The 24,890-nt window shown below is 35.4% G+C and overlaps 6 protein-coding genes across 6 annotated transcripts in view; 2 read left to right on the top strand and 4 right to left on the bottom strand.

Moving 5' to 3' along the window:
• Positions 8,318-9,553, top strand: LOC104729443 (transcription factor MYB44-like). The gene has a single exon (XM_010448380.1). It carries the CDS (start codon positions 8,430-8,432, stop codon positions 9,387-9,389), a length of 960 nt encoding a protein of 319 aa, XP_010446682.1. The 5' UTR covers positions 8,318-8,429; the 3' UTR covers positions 9,390-9,553.
• LOC104729442 (probable cadmium/zinc-transporting ATPase HMA1, chloroplastic) lies at positions 9,701-14,146 on the bottom strand. The gene is made up of 13 exons (XM_010448379.2): positions 13,526-14,146; positions 13,268-13,418; positions 12,998-13,182; positions 12,748-12,894; positions 12,465-12,660; positions 12,223-12,335; positions 11,653-11,891; positions 11,195-11,300; positions 10,917-11,081; positions 10,558-10,774; positions 10,288-10,475; positions 10,116-10,202; positions 9,701-10,020 (listed from the first exon to the last, which is right to left on the bottom strand). Exons 1-13 carry the CDS (start codon positions 14,021-14,023, stop codon positions 9,847-9,849), a joined length of 2,466 nt encoding a protein of 821 aa, XP_010446681.1. The 5' UTR covers positions 14,024-14,146; the 3' UTR covers positions 9,701-9,846.
• Positions 14,295-17,218, bottom strand: LOC104729441 (protein MRG1). The gene is made up of 11 exons (XM_010448378.2): positions 17,015-17,218; positions 16,461-16,514; positions 16,343-16,356; positions 16,108-16,253; positions 15,811-15,846; positions 15,602-15,642; positions 15,336-15,437; positions 15,076-15,155; positions 14,808-14,977; positions 14,648-14,732; positions 14,295-14,544 (listed from the first exon to the last, which is right to left on the bottom strand). Exons 1-11 carry the CDS (start codon positions 17,153-17,155, stop codon positions 14,451-14,453), a joined length of 963 nt encoding a protein of 320 aa, XP_010446680.1. The 5' UTR covers positions 17,156-17,218; the 3' UTR covers positions 14,295-14,450.
• Positions 17,439-18,009, bottom strand: LOC104729439. Its single transcript, XM_010448377.2, has one exon. It carries the CDS (start codon positions 17,962-17,964, stop codon positions 17,707-17,709), a length of 258 nt encoding a protein of 85 aa, XP_010446679.1. The 5' UTR covers positions 17,965-18,009; the 3' UTR covers positions 17,439-17,706.
• LOC109128199 lies at positions 21,994-22,548 on the top strand. The gene has a single exon (XM_019234189.1). The coding sequence runs from the start codon at positions 22,096-22,098 to the stop codon at positions 22,357-22,359; it is 264 nt and encodes an 87-aa protein (XP_019089734.1). The 5' UTR covers positions 21,994-22,095; the 3' UTR covers positions 22,360-22,548.
• Positions 23,681-24,890, bottom strand: part of LOC104729438 (cytochrome P450 81D11-like) — a 2,898-nt gene continuing 1,688 nt past the window's right edge. Inside the window, exons 2-3 of the mRNA XM_010448376.2 lie at positions 24,458-24,855; positions 23,681-24,379 (exon numbers count right to left, since the gene is read on the bottom strand). Of these exons, the coding sequence (XP_010446678.2) occupies positions 23,777-24,379; positions 24,458-24,855 (1,001 nt within the window). The 3' untranslated portion in view covers positions 23,681-23,776. The remainder of the gene's footprint in view (positions 24,380-24,457; positions 24,856-24,890) is intronic.

The following is a 24,890-nucleotide window of genomic DNA, read 5'->3' as shown; positions in this document are numbered from 1 at the left end:
GCCTAGCAACCCGCTCACTCAGATCTAACACGCCTCTTCCAGCTCCGGCAACCACCGCAACCTCCAGGTAGGTTTGCTTCAATCCGGTCTAGTGGACACAAAATCATGGCGATTTACAGAGGATGATGGCTCAATCCATCTTCCATAAACCGGATCCCATGATAGCCCCTAAGGATGTCAAACATCTAGGTTAACCACCGCAACAATGCAACAATACCCTCCTGCCCTCCTCCGACTTCCGCCGCAACCGCAGCTTCTGGCGGATGGGTGAACCAAGGGAAAAGCTCCACCGCGACCAAACGCGGCTTGATCTAGAAGCTTCCCGACCATCCAAACCGAAGCCACAGTTGCATCAGAGGAAGACAAACCACGCCTCTGTTGCCGGAGATGCAAACCACCCACCACTGCCTTCCCCTTGTAGATTCAAGACCCACAATGAAGAACCGCCCAAACTTACCTGTCAAAGAAGCCAACCCCAACTGAGAAGTAACGCCTCGACTGGACGGAGAGAAGTCAAGATCCAGTGAGAGAAACACCAGATCTGACTACCAGAGTTCACCGAAGAGAAGCCGCGGCTCTCACTTCTCACCAAAGCCAACAAACCCTTCGGCGAGTCCCAACACACAAAGTCTTCCACCCAGATCTGCCAAATCCAGCCACGAACAAACGCTGCCGTCCTCAAGCAAGTCCGTCAAGCCTTCACTAGCAGACACCTCCCAAAGAAGACTCCGCTTCACGCGCCTAGACATCGCCGGAAACCACCAACAAGAGAATCATATCAGAGACGAAGGACCACCTCACAGAGGGTGACGATGACAGTAGAAGCAGCTAAGAAAAGAGGAGAACAAAAGCCCTCTCCGGTGCCGGGAGGGCAACTGGAGAGGCGGCGGCTCAAAACTAGATTTAGGTTTTTAGAAATAAGGTGGAGAGAAAAAAGAAGGAGAGAGAGAAAAAACTCTAGTTAGTGTTTAAGTATAAAAACTTATAATGCATATTGTTAGATTACTACTAGTAATAATAGTATTTCCCCTTGCGCATTATATAAACAGATCTGTATAGGTTAAAAATATATATATATATAGTATAAAACTAAAGTCGTTCAAAAAGGTTACGTAACCAATATGACATGCGAAGAATTAAACAGAAAAAAAAAAAAAAATTACTGAGTTATATGATCAGAATAATTTGGTTATACAAGATCATCGTTAAAATGTTTCATCACTGACATTATGCATATGAACTAAAACAATAACGTTTGACAAAAAAAAAAAAAAACTAAAACAATAACAAAAAAAAAAGTCAGTAAAATTATTTAAAACACACAGACACTGCAAAATAAGGTTGATAACACCTTTTTGAGTACACCAATCGAATTCGGTAGACCAAAATATCGAGACTGCGAAGACTTACCATCGTCGATATCATACAACAACACAATTAATTTATTAAAGGTAAACACTTATCTATATTGACCCCTCGCCTAGAAAGTAGGAAGATAACTTGGCCATATATATATAGCACACCACACTACACACTTATCGGTAGTAGCATCATCGCGCGTCTTATTGACCAAAACCCAAGCACAACATTACATACTTGTGTTTGACTTTGTGTGTTTTAAATTGAACCTTTGTTTGGGTATTGTGGTCAAAATAAATGCACAAAACGACTTTATAATACAATGAGAGCAATCTTCAAAGTGCAAATCTATTTATAAGTAAAATATTAGTCCCATGACTAGAGAGTACGTAATACAAAAACACACACATAATTTCCAAATTTATGTAACGCAGTTTTACTTATTCCGTAAAGCATCGTCTTTAATTTTGTATAAAAAAAAAATGTTCGTTATTAATCCCATGATTCATCTCAAACCATTGAATAAGTTTTTCTTTTTTGAGTATACAAAAATAGTCACAAGTTTGGATCATTATAAGGGAAGTAGTACCAATAGAGAGGAAGAATAAATTGAAAAGAAGAAGATAAGGGTTGGTTGGCATCAAAGTTTTCACGTGTGTCGTCGTATCAATAAAACACAACAACCATATCAAAGTGCCAAGATCTCTTTCTTCACAGTTCCAAGATTTTTCATAACCCTTCCAAATTTTTATATTTATACCCTTCCGTACCACGCCAAAGTATACGACTTTCGTGTGGTCAAATTTGTCCGCCTCATTTTTTTATTTTATTTTATTTTTATTTCTTTGAGTGTATTTGTCGGAGCGGTGAGAAACAAGTCGCACGTGTGTCTGCTTCAACCGCGTCTTCACCGTCACGTGATTATTCTTTTCTCGCACGTGCCTTCTGCCTTTGAAAGTGATACTATAATTTTTATTTATTTGTTGCCAAAATATTTTGCTACGAGCAAACAAAAAAAAAAGATCCAACGGATGAAAATACTAACAACTGTCTCCCATCCTACGATCAATAATTTGCTACATGCATAATACAAATTATACAATGGTCAAATGACTCTAATCGAACTACATTTTGTATTATTTTTTAAAAGTTGAAGAATAATTAGAAACAAGAGGAGTAATGATTTGTGTTTTTTTAATCAATTATAATTTTGTAGTAAAGTAATTATTTTAGTTAACTTGCATATACCTTTTTTTTTTTAACATGCATATACATTACATATTTTGTGGGTAAGAAAAACTAATTACACTCCATACATATATTTTAATTCGATTTTCAGTCTACATTATCTTTTAATATGAACTTACACCTTTTGAAGTCTTGTACACGTCGAAACATTTTGTGTCCACTCGTTTGATGACAACATTTATAAAACTAATCGATGAAAAAATCAAAAGGAATCGTTTCCTTAAATGATTGAATCTCATGAATCTTTAGTTTCTTAAACAAAGAAAATATATAAAACGGTCACCTAAATAATACTCCCTCCGTTTCATAATATAAGATGTTTTAGAAAATATTTTTGTTTCATAATATAGGATGTTTTCACTTTCTATGCAACTTTTAGATTAATTTAATACTTTCTATTATGCAGTCTTGTTTATAATTGGTTGAACTTTTTTAAAATAGTTATTTCTTAATATGCGTGTTTTACTCAAAACATCCTATATTTTGAAACGGAGGGAGTATTCCATCTCTTGGACGAAGAAGAAGAACTCGTGGATCGGTATTGGTTAGGTCCTCGTTACAAAATATTCCAGACAGTATCGTTGCAACAAATCTCTGGTTTTTGGATTACTAGATTTCCGAATATTAATTATGGAACTAATAATAATATGCATTGAACATTCATATGATTGGTCTCACTCAAAACATACGCTGAACCTAGAACAATGTTATACTATAAGATTATAAGCTATTTTGGGAAAATTTCCATTCCAAGGCAAGACACCATCCCATATGACTCACATGCATTTTTCTTCCCCGAAAAAAGTAGAGACTACGTTTCAGTGGATGGAACAGTATTTTCTATATTCATGTTATAAGTAAATACTGGCCTGGTTTGGTATTTTTACGTTGGCTAGTTGTAAATTTCCCCACTAAAATGTTATTTTCATGTGATATATAATACCCTATATACTATGTACTTCTTTATGTACTCTTTGAAGCTATATAATTTTTAATACTGTATGCCGTGCTAATTAAGGTGTTTGAATATATTATTTGGCGCACTAATTAATTAATTCTTTCGTGAGCCAAAACCACAAAACCAAAACCATCAAATTTGTTTTTAACACTTAGTCAATACCTTTGAAAATTGACATAAATTGCTTTCAGTTATCTCAACTAAAACCCACGAAAAAGTATGTTTCTTAACATTAAGAAACTTTGATTTGAATTGGTTTGGTTATAAAACTAGTCACCATTACATTTTGTAACATTTTTGTCTAAGATTGAATTAGTAGTATATGTTAGAGCTATAAATTATTCAACAAATTAAGTGATTGATAGGAAGAAGAGCTAAAACTAATATACGTAAGAGAATAAATTAGGTAACAGGTACGATGTACCTAAAACGGAAGATCTCTTATTACGTACCGTATCTCCATTAATTACACAGTTTTGTCCATCGGTCTCCCTTGGTTCACTCAATGAATTATATCGGCTAATACTATATACTAGTTAACACTTAACACTAATTAAACAATTAATTGTGTGACCGAATCTTATCCTTCTTTTTTTTTTTTTTTTTTTCCTCTTTCCGCTTTCTCAATGCTAGCTTAGCTTGAATCATTAAAAATAAAAATTAAAGAGTGACACAAGAAGAGTAGGAAGGTCGCAAGAAACTTCCCTTGGCATCGGAGCATGTGCCCTCGTGCTCTCTGCAGGACACGGCTGGATTAGTTGTTTACCGGTGCCGTACACCTTGACAGATCCCCCCAATTTTAATTAGTATTATTCTAAGTTACATTCAGACTGTAGATTTGTTTATTCCCTGCGGTTCAAACGTAACTTTGGTCATTTTTGCTGAAACAATGCGACAGATTTGGAATTGGTTTAAAGTTATTTACATAAATCATTGGCTAATGTATAATAAGATCTCGATTAGTTGACATCATATTGACTGTTTTTTATACTATACAGTGGTGGTTGATATGCATATTTGTTGAATCATGCATATCATATCAAATTGACCACAACCTAAATAAAACAAATCTGATGGTTAAAAAATGACTTGTGAACAGTTGGTTGGTTACATAATCCATTTTGGAGCAAAATAAAAATAATAAATGGAGAAATGCAGTTAATATCTTTATTCGAATACAATTCTTTGGGTCTCAATTAAACAAAACATAGTTGACTATGATTTATTCAAGGAACTCAACACGACCCTCCAATCCTATGTATTAAGTTTCCTCACATATATGATAATATTGAACATGATATTATACGAATTTGTTCAAAAGGGAGGCACAGAGATTTACAGCCTGTCTTCTCTCTTTTTATTTATTTAATTAATTAAGCAAATAAAATTATTTAAAAGTGGTAACGATCAGCCCTTCCGATCTATCTTTGTCGTTTTCCGCCACGTATGCAAACTGTCTCTTTTTATTATTTTTCTTTTAAGAGATCGGCAAAATATCCAAAAAATAATAATAATGAAAACTATTTTTTATTTGTTGAAAAAGAAAAAAAATAAAAATAATGGCAAACAGGCTGGCTTCCTCAGTCAAAAAAGTCACCCGAATCGAACCAAAACAAAAAACAAAACCTCATACCTAACCGTTGTTTACTTCATCCTTATCCTTCCTCTTCTTTCTTTTCTTTTCGTTTTTAAATATTACTCCCTCCGTTCTAATTTAGTTATCGTTCTAGGATTTAATTTTTGTTTTATATTAGTTGTCATTTTAGATTTTCAATGCAGATGTTTGATGAATATTTCAATCTTATCCCTGCTGCTTTAAAGTTTCAACCAATGAAAAAATTATAAAATATATTAATAAAGGGCAAAACATAAAATTTAATAGTTTCCTTAAACGACAGTTAAATTAGAACGGAGGGAGTATTACTATACACACATTCTTCTTTTTTACCATATTACTTCAATTATTGTTGTTTATCAAACGGTTTTGCTCCACGAGTTTATCAAACGGTTTTGCAAATTGTGTTGAGTTTTTTTTTTTACTAACATTTTAGTATAAAGTAAAATGGACTCTAGTATAAAGTAAATATTAGTATACACATCACCATACAATAATATATGCATAACATTATACTATTATGAATGGTAAATTCAGATCATAGTACGAAGTAATATGGACAAATAATTAAAATTGTTTTAATAATATTTTTTTTATCATAATTAGTAATAACTATTAAGAAGATGTTTTTAAAATCATAATCTATTATTTCGATTATCTCATAACATAGTTTCAAAATTAAATTTAAGATTAGAATTACAAATCAAAATCTATTATTTTTGTTGTTGAGATAAATGGTTGATTTAAAAAGAAAATTAGTTTTTTAAGATTGAAGAAAAGCCACTCTAGTTTTTTTTTTAGAATGTGATTTTTTATTTTGTGGGTTTTTAATAATTATGAATGATCATATGTATACACATTTTTCAAAAATACAAAGAAATACAAGTTTTAATCAATGAGAACAAAACACTCTGATCCAACTCTAGTTAAAAGCATATTTTAATTCAACTTTCATTTTTGGTATGAAGTTGATATGGAGGTTTTAAGGAGTAAACTGAAAAAATCGGACCAATAATATAATTCACACACTATGCAGTTTCTTTTTCAATTGCAGACTAGTATGAAATTTTATAGTATGGAGTAGTGCATACTGGTCTGGAATGGTGAATTTACTACAGACTGATCCGACTTTAATCCGGTCCGGAGCGGACAACCATTCACAAACTATATACGAAAACCAAAAAAAACATTGAAGGCAAGTTGGATATTTTGCATGTTCGTTTCTTATCTTCGTGAAAAAATAATCTACGAATCTCATTTCATGTGTACAGAGGCAAACTAGATATTTGCATAAAGAGAGCTTGTTTTTAGATATTTTTGAATCTACACTTTTTAGATATTTCTTTTTTACCTATCTCAGTTTGTTAGGTTTTACTTTCTCTGCCAATTACACTTTTGTGTTAGTGAAAAAAAAAGTTACTACACTACACATCCTGAAAAAGTCCCTATTTATTATCCTATCCCACACGCTCAATTACCTACCTACGCGTACCATTTGATTTCTGGTTAAATGAGCTCAACCGGTTTTTAAAAAAATATCTTGGTCGTTTCCTGTAAATGGATCATGACATTAGGTTTTTAAACCTTAATAACACCATTGTAAAACTATCACATTCACTTGTGATTTCTAGTTACATGTATGTAGGTAGCTAGACGCCTAGAAGCTTTGCTGTCTACGACTACAACGTCTAACATTATTTTCACCGACAGAATTTACATCTTAAGCAAAATTCTGGATATTTGGAACATCGTTTATTTATATATAACCACACACATCAACACACAAAGAGATAGACAATGACATGTAACAAACAGTGTGTAAAATATTGAAAAATACGTATCAAAAAGACTTCTATTCTGTCCATAAACTAAAAAAACTTTCGGCTATTTTTTATTGACTTCTTTGTAGTCTTTTTTTTTTTGGGTTGCACTTACTATTTTTATTTTAAAAGCAACATTTTTTTCTAATATTTTTTTTTTGATATCAACACTTACAAGCTTTTTTTTTACCAAATTTTGAATTTGATGTATACCAAAAAATAGCATTAATTCGTATACAATGCAATTCTTGAATTCATTTTTTTCTACTATAATTTGTATCAAAGTTTTACAAATTAAAATTTTGTCAAAAACGTATGAAAATTGTAAACCTTCATAAAAGTTAAGAAATAATATCAAAAAAGGAAATATGAATTTTTTTTTTTTTTTTTTCTAAACGTAGAAGTTAACTACTTTGTGAGTGTCACTGATTTGCTTTTAAAGAAGGAAAATGAAATGATTGGGTTAAAAACGCTCCACCTGTTAAACAGAGAGTGGAACTAACGCTCCTTTTGTACCATTCAAGCGTACCTCTTTTATTTTATTATTTTTATTATTATAAACAAAAAGCAAATCTCACAAACTCAATTTGACACGTGTCAATATACAGCTGTATCCCAAGTCCCCAACCGTTTTTCCTGGAAGATTCTCTCTCTCCTCGGAATCAATCATAAACGCTGATCGCCCTAAACGCTTTTCTAATCGCCGACGTGTTTTTTTCTTCTTTTTAATAAATAAAATAAAATATCTTCTGTTTGTAATGATACAAAACGCAACAATCTTGATTTAAAACTTTGTAGACCGCTTGCTTATTAGAGTGTGTAAGACCAAATTTATGACTATTCTATATACACATAAAATTGTTTTTTTCTTCTTCTTGGAATATTTGACTTAGGAAAACAAGTAAATATGGATATATAAGATAACTGCCATATAAAAATTAAATTATTCAACGTTTAAATCAATAACTCCTAACAATATTTTTTTTTTCTGACTGAATTAGTCAAAATCGTTAATGAGAGTAACGACCATAGTTATATCCGTTTAACACTGATCAAATCTCTTTTATTTATAGTCAAAACGGTTTTTATTTTTCTTAACAAATAAAATTATAAAAATTCGTTTCAAGAACATTTATGCAGTTAAGAAATAGTTACACAGTGCAGAGTTTTCTCAACTATAATAACTTAAAAAAAAAATATAGTTTCTGTTTTAAAAAAGCGATAAGAAAAGATTAACCGGTTGAACCGGTTACCCTTTTGTGCCCACTCCCTTGTCGTATAAATACTCTCTCTTCTTGCTCTTATCCTCTTAAAACCTTTTCTTTCCAACACATTAAAAAAAAAAAACTCCTAACGACCAAAAAAAAAAAAGACAGAGGACGCGTGAGAAACCAAAAAAAGAAGAACAGAACAAAAAGATCCGGCAGCGATGTCAAACCCGATGACCCGAAAGAATATGGAGAGGATTAAAGGTCCATGGAGTCCAGAAGAAGACGATCTGTTACAGAGGCTGGTTCAAAAACACGGTCCGAGGAACTGGTCTTTGATTAGCAAATCAATCCCTGGACGTTCCGGCAAATCTTGTCGTCTCCGTTGGTGTAACCAGCTATCTCCGGAGGTTGAGCACCGTGCTTTTTCTCAGGAAGAAGACGATACCATTATTCGAGCTCACGCTCGGTTCGGTAACAAGTGGGCTACCATCTCTCGTCTCCTCAATGGACGAACCGACAACGCGATCAAGAACCATTGGAACTCGACGCTCAAGCGTAAATGCAGCGTCGAAGGGCAAAGTTGCGATTTTGGTGGTAATGGAGGGTACGATGGTAATTTAGGAGAGGAGCAGCCGTTGAAACGTACGGCGAGTGGTGGTGGTGTGTCCACTGGGTTGTACATGAGTCCCGGGAGTCCATCGGGATCTGACGTCAGCGAGCAATCTAGTGGCCAAGGCCAACAACAACACGTGTTTAAACCGACGGTTAGATCTGAGGTGACGGCGTCATCGTCCGGTGAAGATCCGCCGACTTATCTTAGCTTGTCTCTCCCTTGGACTGAGGAGACGGTTCGAGTCAACGAGGCACCGGAACTAAACCAGAATACGGTTATGAACGGTGGTTACACGGCGGAGCTGTTTCCGGTTAGGAAAGAAGAGGAAGTAGAAGTAGAGGAAGATCCCAAAGGGATATCTGGTGGATTTGGTGGTGAATTCATGACGGTGGTTCAAGATATGATCAGGACGGAGGTCAGGAGTTACATGGCGGATTTACAGCGAGGGAACATCGGTGGTTCCGGCGGAGGAAGTAGCTCGTGTATGCCGCAAAGTGTAAACAGCCGCCGTGTCGGGTTTAGAGAGTTTATAGTGAACCAAATCGGGATTGGGAAGATGGAGTAGTAGTAGTGAGTGAGTGAAAAAAGAACAAGTTTGAAGTTTTTTTCCCTCTGTTTCTCGGGAAAATAAAAAAAAAAGTTTCAGGCTTTTCAATGTATAGAGAGCCACAGCCAGTAGTAGAGACGAAAGAAGAAGGAAAGCGAATCAAAAAAATCTTTTGTATGGTCTTTCGTGATTCAATTAAAACCAAAGCAAGATCATTTAACAACAAACAACAATATTGCCAGTTTTTTTTTTTTTTTATTACAAAACAAAAAGTCAAAACTTATTCTATGGGTTTGTTACTAGGGGAGACGGACACAAACCAAAAGGAGTAAATTTATTCACGTGACATTAAAATCACCTGAAGCAACCAGTCGAAACGAAACATATATATACGATTGATGATGTTTCATATAAGCGATCATACAATACAGTTTCATGTTTCTGCATAATTAGACAAAAGGACAACAAGTTACCCCTAATGTGAAGGCTCTGCAGAGCTTAAACTGTTGCTGCTGCTACTGATGGGATCTTGTGAGCTTAACTTGCTGATTAGATGAGATATATCTTGTTTCCACGACCATGATGGATCGTTCAGACCTCGTACTGAGTTTAGGCACACCAAAAGAGTCCCACCTTCATGTAATAGTACCTATGATCAAAATCCAGCAAAAAATGCAGATCAGCGGGTTACGTGTCAGGTAAATGATGGAATACAAAGCTTCTAGAGGGTATTAGTTTGCTTACCGTCAACCACAACGGAACAAACCCTAAAACTGAGGGGAGAGCGGCTAAGAATATCGATGTTAACGCAAGAGCTACGTTTTGCTTAACCTGCAACATGATAAACACTTGATAAATTTGACAATCTTACATCTGATATTGGTTACGAACAAAGATTTTTTTTTCTTTTATCTACCAATGATGTTGTCTGGCGGGATTTTGCGACACAGAAAGGAACACCGGTGATGTTGTCCCGAAGAAGTAAGATGTCAGCAACAGCAATCGCAGTGGCACTTGCACGTTGAGCAAGAACAATCCCCACGGTTGCAGCTGCTAGAGCTGGAGCATCATTAATCCCTTCTCCTACCATAATTAAACCTCCACCTAACAAAAATCATCACACTCTGAATTCTCAGCTTATTGATAGATGTTTTTGATTGGTGACTATGTCGAGAGTAATGATTACCTGCTTCCCGAGCAAAATTCTTTATGTGATTTAGCTTATCCTCTGGCTTTAGGTTGCAGTAGACTTCGGTAATACCAACTGTGTTTGCAACTCTCCAAGCACTTGAATCATGGTCCCCAGTTAACATCATTACTCGGAGTCTGGCCCAGTTTTTAAGTTCTGCTATAACTCCTGACACCCCTGGACGAGGCTGATCTTCGAGGTGAATCAATGTTACCTGGATAAATTTAGTTGCAAGGCTCATAAATTTCAGTGATACAGAATCGTATATGGACAAATACATGGTCAGACATTGAAATTACTGACTGTGATGTAGGAAAGTCTTTTTTGGACCACCAAACCTTTTTGTCGTAACATACCTTTTGATCAACAGAAAGAGCGGCATGAACAAAGTCTTTTCCATACAAAGAGGCGTTTACAGCATCCTTGATCTGTTTAGACTCATCTTCAGATTTGAAAAGCGAGGTAATAAACTCTATAGAACCAAGTGATGCTTGTTGTAATCTACTCTCTTCAGCTACTGACTATTACAAAGCCAAAAATGCAATGAGAGACGACATCAGATACTTGAGAATAAAAGCCAGAAAGATACACACATCACACATACTATAAAAACTAGTAAATAACTGTCTTGCACCTTAACACCATTTACAGTAGCAGTAAGGCCTCTGCCAGGAAAATATTCGAAGCTTTCAACAAAAACAGAAGGAAGGTCTTTACCTACACTGTGGTTTACCACAGCTCTGCAGTAAGATCAAATGTGTCAGAAACACCAGAAATAGCTACAGTACTCATAAATCTCAAATTCATACCAGACCAAGCATCATTTAAACGAATGAGCCAGTCTAAAAACCAGAGAGAGAGAGCTTCATCGCGTTAAAAGTTACTTTATGCCCCTTCTGTTCGTGGTGATCGAATAGAAATAAGAAACGGTTCTAGATGTAGGACTAAATTTGTTAACATCAACATATTACCCAAAATGAGATGTAGAACTTTGCAATGTGAATGATAGGAGGACATATGTAAAACTTGAATAGTTCTAGAGTTTTAGATAAATAAGTTGTACACTAGCAATTGATGTTTAACAAGCAATACCTTCCAATAGGATGCGTGGTTCCCTTTTCCATGGCAGCCGCTACTGCAAGAGCTTCTTTTTCACAAGTTGGAACACAGCAAGTTGTTACACTTGCATTATTTCTTCCTTGGTGCCCATAAATGGGTTCAATTGCTTTGCAAGTAAGGCCGCCAGTTGTTAAGGTCCCTGTTTTGTCAAAAGCAACAGTATGGCAAGACGCCAGAGCATCTAGAACCTGTGCACCTTTCAGCAATATTCCCTATAAAAGTTACACAGTAGGGTTACACACTTACAATCAGATTTGGAAAAAAGGAACTAAATACTAATGATATCAAACAGCTGGTTGAACTAAAAGAAAGATAGTAGTCTACACTGATGAGACGACGTTATTGCATATGTACCATTAGGCACCATTCAGTCCTAACTATTGTCAGATCACATAAGAATCTTTGGCTTATACAGCTTAATCTGCTACAAGAGAGCATATACAAACCACTCAAAATTGCATTTCTGCACAGTGCAAGAAAGCTAAGATACACATTCTACTTTCTGTAACTAAGCTGTGGTCACATAGAGTACTTGAACAATACCTTTCTTGCACAGGAACTAATAGCAGTGGCGTAAGCCAATGGAGCTACGGCCAGAGCACATGGTGATGCGGCCACCATAAGTCCCAATGCTCTGTAAACAGATCCTCTGCACGCTGTATAATGAAAGTGATATATCTTATTAAATAACAAGAATAGTTTGTTACATCAACGAAGATTCAGTCTGTGATTCACCGAGTAAAAATGGTTATGTTAAAAAGGGTGAACATGACCCTGACATCTACCTGCAGTGCTGAGAAAAGGCCACTTGAACAAAAATGGACCAAGGAAGGCTATAGCAAGTGACAAAACAACCACCACCTTGCTGTAATTCTCGCCAAACTCATCCAGCCATCTCTGAAGTTTGGGTTTATTAGAATGTGCTTCCTCGGTCAACTGTACAATCTTGTTAAGCGTCGAATCATTCCATGCTTTCGTAGCCTGATTTAGAAATTCCATGAAATAAGTTAAGCTTGAGGTTTCCACATAAGAGGCAAGCCAAAGCAATGAGCATATGATTAAAAATACCTTCACAATCATTCTGCCATCCAAATTTCTTGCACCACCAGGCACTCTATCTCCAGCTTTTGCCTCCAACGGCTTGACTTCCCCAGTCAAGTGCTCAATTGTTATGGTAGCACTACCTTGGTAGACTTCGCAATCTACTGGCACAATCTAGATAACAAAAAATTTCCATTACTTAACAGCCGTGATTATAACACCAGTAAACATATCTATAGTTTCAAGTAATGAAGGCAAATAGAAAAGTTTCACAGACCTCACCAGTTCCAACCAAAATATAGGATCCAACTTCTACACTGTGCACAGGAACGCTTTTGTACGACAAATCAGAAATATTTGGAACATTGCCATTTTTCACTTCGATCAACAGTGCAGAATCCGGATTACTCTCTTTCAACTCTTTAACATCCACCATTGAACGACTTGTGAAGAACTCCTCGGCTGAAGAAAAAACAACAAGACAAAGGAGGCTCAAATCTCCGGCGGCATGATAACATTAACAATGACAAATCCCTAGAGTTCTGACCAATGTGAGCAAGATTAAACATGGCTAGAAGCAATCCTCCTTCCAAAGCATTCCCCATAAACACAGATGCAAAAGCCGCAAGTGCCATCAAGACATGAATGTTCACTTTTCCTCCTGCTATATCCATAAGTGCGTCGAGAGATGCTGAAACCTGACAAAAGCCATTGAACCAAAATCGCTTAAATCGCCTAAATAAACTAAAAGATCTAACAACGAGCTTCATAGTAGAGAGAGAGAGGGTATAGAAGAAACCCTTACTCCAACAAGAGGGAAACCAACAATCATGAACGCGTTCTGAAGAGACTTAATGTAAGGTTTAGGAACAAGGTAAGGACACGCGGCGGCAGCTAAGAACATTACGGCGGAGGAGCAACAAAGATGAAGATGCTCCCTGAGAAAATTAGCCAATCGAACCCATCCGATTGCTTTAGCGAATCCGAACAACACCTTCTGTGGTTTACTCTCCGCTTTCAATTCCACAGAACAACATCCGTGTTGATGGTGATGGTTGTGATGGTGATGGTGATGATTTTGCTCGTCGTCATGATGATGATCGTGATGGTGGTCTTCGACAGCACGTAGTCGAATCGACCGCGGCGGAAGACTAAGTGAGGCAGAGATACGAAGAGGGAGTGGTTTTTGACGGAGAAGAGGAATTGAGAACGAGTTAATTCGAGCGAGTCGGAGAGTAGATAAACCGCGACGATAAGGGAATCTAGTAAGAGAAGAAGAGCGAGTAAGAGCAGCAGGTTCCATAGTCAACGAATTTGATCTCAAGCGTATTTTTTCATGCCACCATTGATTCTGATCTTGCGAACTCTGTAACAGAGTCGTCTTTGGTGAAAAGGAGGAAAGAAGAATATAACAGAGAGCGTAGCGAAACAATATATAAATTATTCCGATAATATTAGCCACATAAATAATCTCTCATCTCATACACCTTTTTTTTTTTTTTTTTTTTNAATTCATGTATTATTGAATATTACTAGTATTATTATTATACTAGGATTAAAAAAAAAAAAAGACATGAACCAAATTGTTAACTTGAATCGGTCTATAAAGATGTTCATATTCGGCAACAAATCTTAGAGAAATGTTACAATTGTGGTTTCATCAGAAAAAATGAAGTTATTTATAAAATTACAACATCTCCATACAGACATATTGTTCTTTCTTGGAGCTCTCACTCGTCTTTTCCTTTGCCTTTACTATCTACCACCTTATCAGAATCATATGCTGCTGGTAGCAAGAATGTACTCTGATTCTTCTGAACGAACCTGTATACATTTATATAGAGGAGCAATTCTAAATAAAACAGCCGTTGAAAAAGAGAGAAATTGAAATGGTGGTGAAAAGGAGAGAGATTATATAGAAATTTACTTAAGGAAGTCTGATAATGTTTGTTGCATTCGACTCCATGTTTCTTCTTCCATGCTTACATATGAAAGAAGCTCTGGCAATTTCACTGCAGATTAATTTTTTTGGTTAAAACCACAAATCAAATTTTACTGTCAGAATTAGAACTTCCTGAGATATTTACCAAAGAGACGAAGCAAATGCTCAGCGCCATACACAGTTGAAGGTGAAATATCATCCACAATTAGTTCTTGGTATTGTCGTCGCTCTTTCTTATATAAGAGCATCACTGGTAAGGCCTTATCGAAATAACTCCTCAAGCCTTTCAAAATTTCAGCGACTGAATCTTTTATCCTGCACCAAACAGAAACACACAAATTTGCTACATTGGTTTCTGATGGGTACTAATCAATAATATCTATCAAACTATGCGTACGACTAAAAAGACTCACATTCCATCCTTCTTGGTTTTGAATTCAAGATACTTGGACAATATCTCATCAACATTAGGTGAGCGCGGAAGTTTCACAACCTATATAATTATTAAAAGACATGGTATCAAGCGTAAGTCTAGTCAGTTTTTTGTTTGTTTAAACGTGCATTCGACTACAACATACACACTTATGTCTCTTAACTCTCAAGTATACCAGATTCAATAACAATTATGATGGTGCCAAAAGTATTTGCACAAAGTAGATTTAGTTGATGATACCTTGTCCTTCTGCGCAATGTACTCCCAGTCGTCAGTGAGCTGCTTTTTAAGTGTTGCGGGCATTTGGATCTTCATTAGCTTCTCTGACGATACATTATCTTTCTACAGAATACAAAATCATACAAACAGTGTCAATGTTTAACAACTCTTAAGAAATACCTTATACGTATGCAAAAGCATTTATTAGTTATATCAATGTGTTGCATTTATTAGCACAAAATCTAGAGATAAGTGAAAATACAATCCAGTACATATATAAATCTAACCTCATTGCCTGCCTCGTTCTTTCGCTTCTTTCCTCTTGCAGCTGCAACAGAAAATATAATCATATATACACCAGCTTAACTCAGTTCATTTCAGTTGACAGCAATCTAATTTCCCCCCCGCGATTTACAGATATCTAACACCATTTCCTTGGAAGTTGTCGGGGGAACCTCGAAATAAAAAGGGAGGAAAAAACTAATCTGTTACTTACCATTGGTCTTGGTGTCATCTTTATCAGCCTTAGAGTCTGCAAGATAAGAAAAAACATGATTGACAGAGAAGTTGGTTTCTTAGAATGGATGAACAAATATGCATCATGATTCATGAACCCTCAACAGGATTAATGTGGGCAAAATATCAACTCAGTTATCTACATGCAAATCTCTGATCCAGATAATTATGATATCAATCAACCATCTGGAAAAAAACCTCTTCTATAAGCATTAACAACTTCACCCCATTGTTTCCACAACTTAAAAAGCATTAAATATCATATGTTTAGACTCACCCGCAGAGCTTCTAGTTCTAGTCTGAGCCGAACGCCCAGACTTGGTACCCTTTTCTGATACTTGCTTTTTCTCTAGAGCTTTCTGTTTCACAAGATTCTCCTCGGTATGTTTCAACAATCTGTCGGCGCTAACCCATTCATCCCAACTGTTGGCAAGACATTCATATCATGGGTTCCAAATCTACTGATGTTGCTACATAAACCAGAATAGACATTAAAGCATAGAGATACTCACTTTTTGTTCCAACCCTGCAGACAAAAAGATCGATATATCACTTATTACTGCTAACCAAAAGCTCTGAAATCAAACAAGTTAATGAAACTATAAATGCTCAAAAAGAAGGAGGCCTCACAAGATAATGAACGAAGTACTTCCACTCCTTTTTGCGAAGCTCCACTTTCTGAACCTGTAAAAAGAATGTAAACAATGATATCTCAAGTCTACACACACTGAAACACTATGCAACAATAGAGACATGTTTTAGCAGATGTACACACACATATGACTTATTCCAGTGCCAGTGGGCATATTGCTATTGTAGATATATAATTGAAATAATTAATCATGCAAATTAGGTTTGCCCTATTTCCCAAAATTTTCCTGAATTCAATGTTCCAACGAGAGTAAATTTGGCCTTTAAGAACATTCAAATTCCAAATCTTAAAAGCCACATGAATCCATTACGCCAAACAATTAAATTTTGAGGATCTTAACCTAACCCGACCAAATCTAGCAGAGATATATCCCAATTCCAATCCCGATAAATCCGAATAGTAAATTCCACTACCACGTGAAATACAAGAATTGCAAAATCAACGGGAACAATATAATCTCCAGAATCCAAATTATGCAAACACCCGAAGGTGCTCAATGAGAGAGAGAGAGAGGGAGAGGTTTAAGGTTTGCCTTGGCTCCGTAGACGCGAGGACCATGGTAGGCGAGAACACGCTCGCCCTCAGAGAAGAGACTGCCGTCGTTAGTCGGTGAGGCGCCACCGCTCGCCGTATCTCCATCACTAGCGGTAACTTCCTTCGACGAGCTTCCCATTGTCACCGAGAGCGAGAGGCAGAGATCTTCTCATCATCTCACAAAGGCGTGTCATCTTAATAATGAATCTATACGACGCATACTGGCGCCGGTTCGACGAGATTAAGGCTAATGTTGTAATTTTAATACAATTAAAGGTTAATGTTGTTATTAAATATGTTTTCAATTGAACCCTTCAACTTTCACAATAGTTCCATTATTTCTCTTTTATCTTTTTCTTTATGTAATCGTCGTCCATTTAGAAAGCATTGTCCTTTTTAATCTATGCTTTATTATCGTTGGCTGAGCAGTTTGAACTCGTTAATTTATTAAAATGACTTTATTCATTACATTGTGTACTTTTAAATAACTTTATTTAACTAACAAAACTGTAATCGTAAATATAGAAGAAAAAAATAACATGAGAAACGAATGCTTGATTTTTCGCATTCTTCTTCCTATGTATTATTCGACTAATAAAACTGAAACAAACAAAATAAATGAAATAATTTGTTCGACCTAAATAGGTTTGGGAGCTTGAACCGGTCCAGTTTGATCTAAAGTTTGAAACATTAGTGGCCCGGACCGCTTGGGCTTGGACCGGAGTGCTTTACAAAACGAAACGTATCTTTCCGGTCCACGAACTTATGACCCTCGCCTGGACTAGGACCTGAGTCTTTGATTGAACCAAGTGATAAGGCATCGAAGAAACCAGCCATGAACTTCTTCTCCTCGGTCTTTGTTAGACCAAGCGGACGACTCTCAACAAGAACCAAACCGATCAACATGAAGACCAAAATTGAACTCACAAGTACGGCTTTGTTCATCATTATATTTGAGAGATAGCAACTAAACGCTCTGTCTTTCTTTTTTTTTTTTTTTTTACTCTTGACGAGATAATGAAATTTGTTGTGAAGTGTTATGTGGATTTAGTATATGATTATATAGTAGTGTTCGAGGAGGTGCAAAGTTTGAATTGTTATACTTGACTATAAGTTTGAACTCAAAAGAATGTGATCATTGAAATTGCTTATGGTGCTTCCTGGGAAGATACCCAATTTGTCTCCAAAGCGTTCAATTTTGTGTGTATTTATTGAACAAAATAATAATGAAAGCCATCAATGAGGATAAGTTACAAAATAAAAGAATTTTAGTTTGTCATCAATTTAACATTGTAGACCAAATACAAAGTTTGATTGTTTGGAGCAGACGGCAGCTAAAAAACTAAAGTAAGATTTTTTGTTGTAGACTAAAAATAATGTTTGACTTTCAAACTCGGCAAAGTCACACATATGATAGGTAACCGGTTTAGTTTTTGGTTTTAGTAGATTTATCAAACCGAATGAAGTTTGGTTCAATATATACTCGGTTTTAATATTGTTTTTCTTTTTTGCTTTATATAAAATGTACATATGTTTAGCTTTGGTTTCGTTTTACAACTACATTTTTTAAAACAAATAAATTTTAAACAAATAACTGAAATTTAAACAAAAATCGAATAGGGTTTTTCGGTTTTGTTAAACCAGCTGATTTGGAAACTACGGAGTGACATAAAAGCTAGGTCTGACTTATAAACGGATTCCGTGTAGTACTAGTAGTTTAAAACTTTAATTGATGTTTTATACTAATATTGTTGATAGATACACCAACCTAAAAACCTAATAATCAATGCTTCAAAAGTTCAAACACTTTGGTGTTTATATTTTTCTTGCACGACCAAAAAATATTTCTTCTCACGTGGTTATTATTTCAAAAACATTGAACAACCACATTTTACTATAAAATTCAACATCCAAAATTTGATCTTGGTTAGGTAAAGATTTATCCTATGAAAAGACAAAAACCCATTGGTCTTTGAGTCTTTCTGTCAACTCTTGCTGCTATATGGTGTTGAATTATGATCACTTTTCCCATCTTTACTAAAAATTCAACGGAGCTGTGATGTGTTTTTATTTCTTTCAAAAGAAAATGAAATAGTTTGGGAGTAAAAACTATTAATGGTAGCCAACTATTTACGTAAAGGGATAAATTGTTTTCATCGAAACAAATTGGTTCCCTTTCATACTGTATAAAAAAATGTTCCCTTATTTCCGTAGTTAAGAGTAAGACAAAGAAACCATATTGCAGAGCATCAGGAAACTCTTTATCGCATTAATATAAGGTGAAATCACTATCATTCAAATTATTATAACTTTTTAAACCAATTATGTAATCAACTTACAAGCAAATTACTTAAAACCCGGTCCACTGTTTCATTTCTTGGAATAAGGTGAAAAAAATTAATCTTTTTTTTTTTCGTGAAAGTTTTTAAAAAATCAATTTTGTTTGGCCAAAACAATATAGTTTATTAATTAGTGGCGTAAGACCACACCAGAATATAATAGGTAGAAAAAATGTTAACTATATATAGTTCGGACATGGTAGTCCATTAATATTGGAATCAAATTCTGCCTTAATAAATTCATTATCTAGATTCTAGTCTTTTCTATTCCGTCCAATTACATGAAATATATGTAATTCTTTAAACAATATCTTTGACAAAAGAATTTCAAGTAGCATCTTGATTTACTTAAAATGAAATCCATGCCCAAAAGCAATCTCCACTTAGCATCTTGATTTACTTAAAATGAAATCCATTGGAATAGCAAATCTAAAAACAAACATTTGTATATAAGTACTGATTAATAGTTGCAAATTGCAAGTAGCAACACACGACTTTCTTATGTTGATGCATATTTACAAAAGATAATTAATAATTGGTTAGGCTAACCGCTAACTACATTATCACCCAATCCAAACGTCTATATCTGAAATCCTACCGCCGTGACGTACGTTGTAAATTGCATACTTGCATGCCTAAGAGAAGATATTTCGAAAAATATTGGGATATTTTCTGAAACTGAAGCGATGGTTAGATATAAGGGGTTTCGATCATAACAGAGTAATAAAATTATGTTAAGTTGATGATAAGTGTCTTGATGTAGCAATTAAATTATAAACGATTTATGTATTAGTTTTTCCTAATTGATCGAATGTAAATAAAACTATATATACTTGTATACATCTCTAAGAATTAAGGTACATAGTACAACTATAACATCTCAAAAGAACATAATTGTGACTGAACAATGAAAATATCATAATTAGTATATCGAAAAAATGTCATGTTTCACATGGTTCGTCCATGAATACTATATTCATACTTGACCACTATAATACTCACATAATGACTACAAGAAGTTAAAATAAAATATGGATTTTCGTTCTACAACTCGATTATATAAAGAAAGAAAAAGAAACAAAAAACAATAAAATAGATTCGAAGATGCAAGATTGATAACGAAATAAAATTGAGGGTACATGTGGGGGAAGTGACGTTTTAAAAACAAAAAGGGAAAAAGAGGAAGAAGATAGATGCTTATATTGTTATCATGACAACTATGAAGCAAAGTTAGAGTCCGTCCATACAAGTATTTTGTGTGTGTACCACCGAATTTGTCTGTCTATGTTAATCTTCGCGCTTCTTTTTTATCAATCCCCACGGGCCACGATGACAATTATGTTTTGTTCGTTTTTTTATTTCTAGAGTTATCATCGAGTTATAAATACATTCCCTGAATTATGATTTTTTTTTTTCTTTGAATTATGATTTATGATACACAATTTAGTGTACTATGATTCAAACATTAGGTGAACGATAATCAATATTTGGTGAAAACACTTAAACTCATAAAAACAACTCATTATTAGTCTTTTTGTTATTTGTTTTTTTTTTAACAACTCATTGTCTTGGTAGGCAGTTTTATCAATCAAACAAATTATGACCGTTAATTGGATCATGCATTAAAAACAAATCATTAATATTTGTCTTACAAAACGAAACAATTATAAAACTGAGTTTGGTGTATACAAGGAAAACGTTCTGCTATGCAAAACAAGTCTCGAGGATTCGTATGGTCAAATTTATTCCGATCAAATTATTCGCGAAAGTGTGTGACAAAATACGTACTATCATCTCTCTCTTACCTCCCCCTACGTCACATCCACGCATTGGTGCCCTAGCTTCATCAGTACTCTTCAAATTTCTAAAGTTTAAAACCGAGTCGATGGATCCACGGCCGTAGATTTTAAATCAAGTTATAAAGCCATTGTAATAACTGGATCCTTCGCTCGAGTGTTGTCGACAATATTAGTTCAATATAAAATTTTAAAATAATAAAATATGTAATATTCCAGTAGTTGTGGCAGTACTCTAGTACGTCCACTTAGTCCACTTTGCTATTGCTAAATTTGCATGGTGATCAGTAGCCTTCCTGTCGGTATAAATGTTTTAAGATCATGAAATCATGTAACCCAAAAAATTGATATAGTTTTCTTGCCTAACTCCACTAATAACAAAATATTATAATATTTTAATCACCAACGACAACTTGAATTGTCATTTAGGAGATCGATTCAATAGAATCGTGTTTCTTTAGCACTAATTAAACAAATACCATTAAAGAATAAAAATTCTAGACAAGAAATCCCATAACTTAATATTCTACCCTAATTTCATATTCATATCTTAAGCAAAACAAAAGAAATAATAACGAAAATTAGCTGGTCAAAAAAAACAATTTACACTTTTTGAAAGGTCCATTTCCAAGGAAGCTAGAGACCGTCCTTTTTAACTAATTCGCCTACACCATCCCCTTATATCGAGGGTCTAATACTACACCTTATTCCATTTTATATTCCCTAACCATTTTTTTCCAAGTTTTTTTGAATTATTTTATCTCATGAAAACTCCTATCTTCCTTCCTCTCCATCCTTTTTCCATCTACCTTTGAATCTTTTGACACTTGTATATAAAGCTTTACTTCCTCCTTTGTTACTCCTTTTCTATCAATCACCAAAACGCATTCATTGTCTTAAACCCTAAACCCCCAAGAACCAAACTACCAAAACAAAAACAAAAAATGAGACCCTTTGGCTTGATCTTTACGGTCATGTTCTTAGTCTCGGCCTTTTCGGAATCAAGAACAGCCGATTGCAGAGTTCTCCTTAGTGGTTCGACGACTGAGGAAATCGTTCAATCTAAAAATCATGGGGTCGATTTGCGAAGTGAAGACTTATTTGGGGTCGTGATACATGGTTATAGGAAGTTAAGGTGGCTCTCTTCGGCTGGAGAGAGGATGCATACAATGGCTTCAGGACCGAGCAGGAGAGGTGCTGGTCACTAAAACACTAACACAGAACAATACATTATTCAATATTTATTTAGATCAGGTTATACGACTACATTTGTTATAGATCATTATATTTATTCAGTCGTTACAGATCAGTGTGTAAAGTTTAGAAGGGAGATATATTCTTTGATCATCATACAATAGTCTGGTTTCCTTCTCATAAACACCCATGTATAGTAGACGTGCCAATAAATTGAATTCTATTTCAGATCAAACTTAAAAGTAATTAATTTTGAGATCTGCGTCAAGACAACACCATGTTTATTCGACATGAATCAATCGGCCATTCTGGTGCAACACAAATGATACTACCACATGATTATGTTATAAGGAAGACATTGATTAATTCAGATGTTACTACAANCCTCTCTCTCTCGCTTTTAAAAAGTTCCATCAGAAGATCTTTAATCGTGTGTTCTGTTTCTGAGATTTAGACTGGAAGTGGGTTTATCAATGTGGTGAAGGAAGACGGTGGTGGAGAGACAACCGAGGCCGTGACCACCGCCACAATCGGAGACGGAGGAGAAAAAGCTGTTTACAGAAGCAATCCGGCGACGAACGAATGGATCCCTGCGGCGGCGGAGGAAGATCTCGTTTCTGAATCTTACTCTAAACCAAACCGGAGCGAGAGTTCTTGAATGGATCTTTTTCAAAAATGTGTTATCATCTACTTGTTCTGTTTCTTGATATTATGATGATCAAATCTTTAATGAATAATATCTATCTGTTTGTATTCAATATCATGAAATAATAATTTTGATTTGTGATAAGAACAACAACTCTTTTAACTTTCAAAGTATATCCATGATAAGAACACATTTTATGTGGACTGTATTGCAGCAACGGTTGAGACATCAGATATTTTTCTTCTCCTACTACTCATTACTTTGTTTTCTTTCTTTTGGTTAAAGATAAAAATGTCAATAAATGGTTATCTCAATTCTCAACCAACAAATGCATATAATTTAGTTGACGTTACAATAACCACATGAGATTGAGCCCCATGCATGCCTGTTGTTTGGCCAAAAAAAAATGTGTCCCCAGCCATTTTTTTTCTGTAAAACAAATCAAAATTCCAAATCAGATGCATACAATGTACTTACTTAAAATTTATTAAAATGCAATCTAGACACACTCTTATTTTCATGGCTCCGATCCAAAGAACAACACTGAATTATTAAACCCAATAACAAACCCCACAACCCGATTAGCCATCACTTTAGCGAGTACGCGAACATTTCAATCCTTGACTCTTTTTCTTCTTTTCTCTAACTTTTGTGTAATTTTGTTTTGTTTCCTTCGTATACGCCATGAATGAAATAGTACAAAACACTGATGACTGATTTATTTCTCTAAGAATCAACACGTGGGATAAAAGACTTTAATTTACGAGTTTGAACACAACATCTATTTAAATCACTTTGCTGACAACGACACGTGTCTTGCACATAGCTCGCAGCGGAGTAGCTTTAGGCATAGTGATGCCTTCGGCTTCAGTCATGTCCAAGAGCTCTTCACCAACTCTCTCCCACTCAAAACACTGAATCAAACTCCCAAGAGCAAGGGTTACTAACCTCTTCCCAAGCTCGGCTCCAGGACAAGCTCGTCGTCCCATCCCAAATGGGATTAGCTTTTGAGCCTCTCCTTCTTTCTCGAATCTCTCCGGCTTAAACCTTTCCGGCTCTTCCCATAAATCTGGATCTCTGTGCATAGCCCATACGTTTGTTAATAACAACGTGCCACGTGGCATATCATAGCCCGCCACTTTACATTCATCCGATGAGAAATGAGGGAGTAGCAGCGGAACCGCAGGATATAAACGTAACGTTTCCGACACAGTGTTTTGCAGATAAGGAAGATTCACAATGTCTGATTCCTCGATTAACCGGTCCGAACCGATTTTATCATCGATCTCCGCTCTCACTTTCTCGAGTATCTCTGGATGGTTCAACAAGTTTGACATCGCCCATTCTAGCGTCACTTCTGACGTCTCTGTCCCTGCAACTACAAGAGCCTGTGCGTACATCTCTAAATTAGTAAACACTCTCCAAATACATATGTATAATAGTATTACTAGTTAATCTGGACTTACGAGTATGATTCCTTTGATGATGACATCAGTGTAATACTCAGGTTGGGTTTCTTGGAAAGAAAGCAAGTGATTGATCAAAGTTTGACCTTTTTCTTTCTCCGCACGTTTCTCATCAACCAATTTTTGCAGAAACTTATCGAGTCGATTCCCCAAACTTATGGTTCGTTGTTCAAACTTTGTGACCCAATTTATGATCGGAAGATAATCAGCCAAATTTCCAGCACTGGTGCCGGTCACAATCTCCGATATAAGTTCCCTCACGAGCTTGGCTTCATCGTTGTCTTCTGTACCGCCCCCATAATATCGCTTCCCTGCTACCATCATGATGATGTTGTTGAATACCAAGTTGGCTAATAATGATTTCAACTCCACTTCAACAAATCCCTGTGAAATTGACACTTATCAAATTGTATATTAGATTATCTAATTATTT

The sequence above is a fragment of the Camelina sativa genome, chromosome 12, assembly GCF_000633955.1.
Source record: "Camelina sativa cultivar DH55 chromosome 12, Cs, whole genome shotgun sequence".
NCBI lineage: Eukaryota > Viridiplantae > Streptophyta > Magnoliopsida > Brassicales > Brassicaceae > Camelina > Camelina sativa.
Note: the sequence above shows the minus strand (reverse complement) of the source record. Positions and strands in the feature narration are given on the sequence as shown.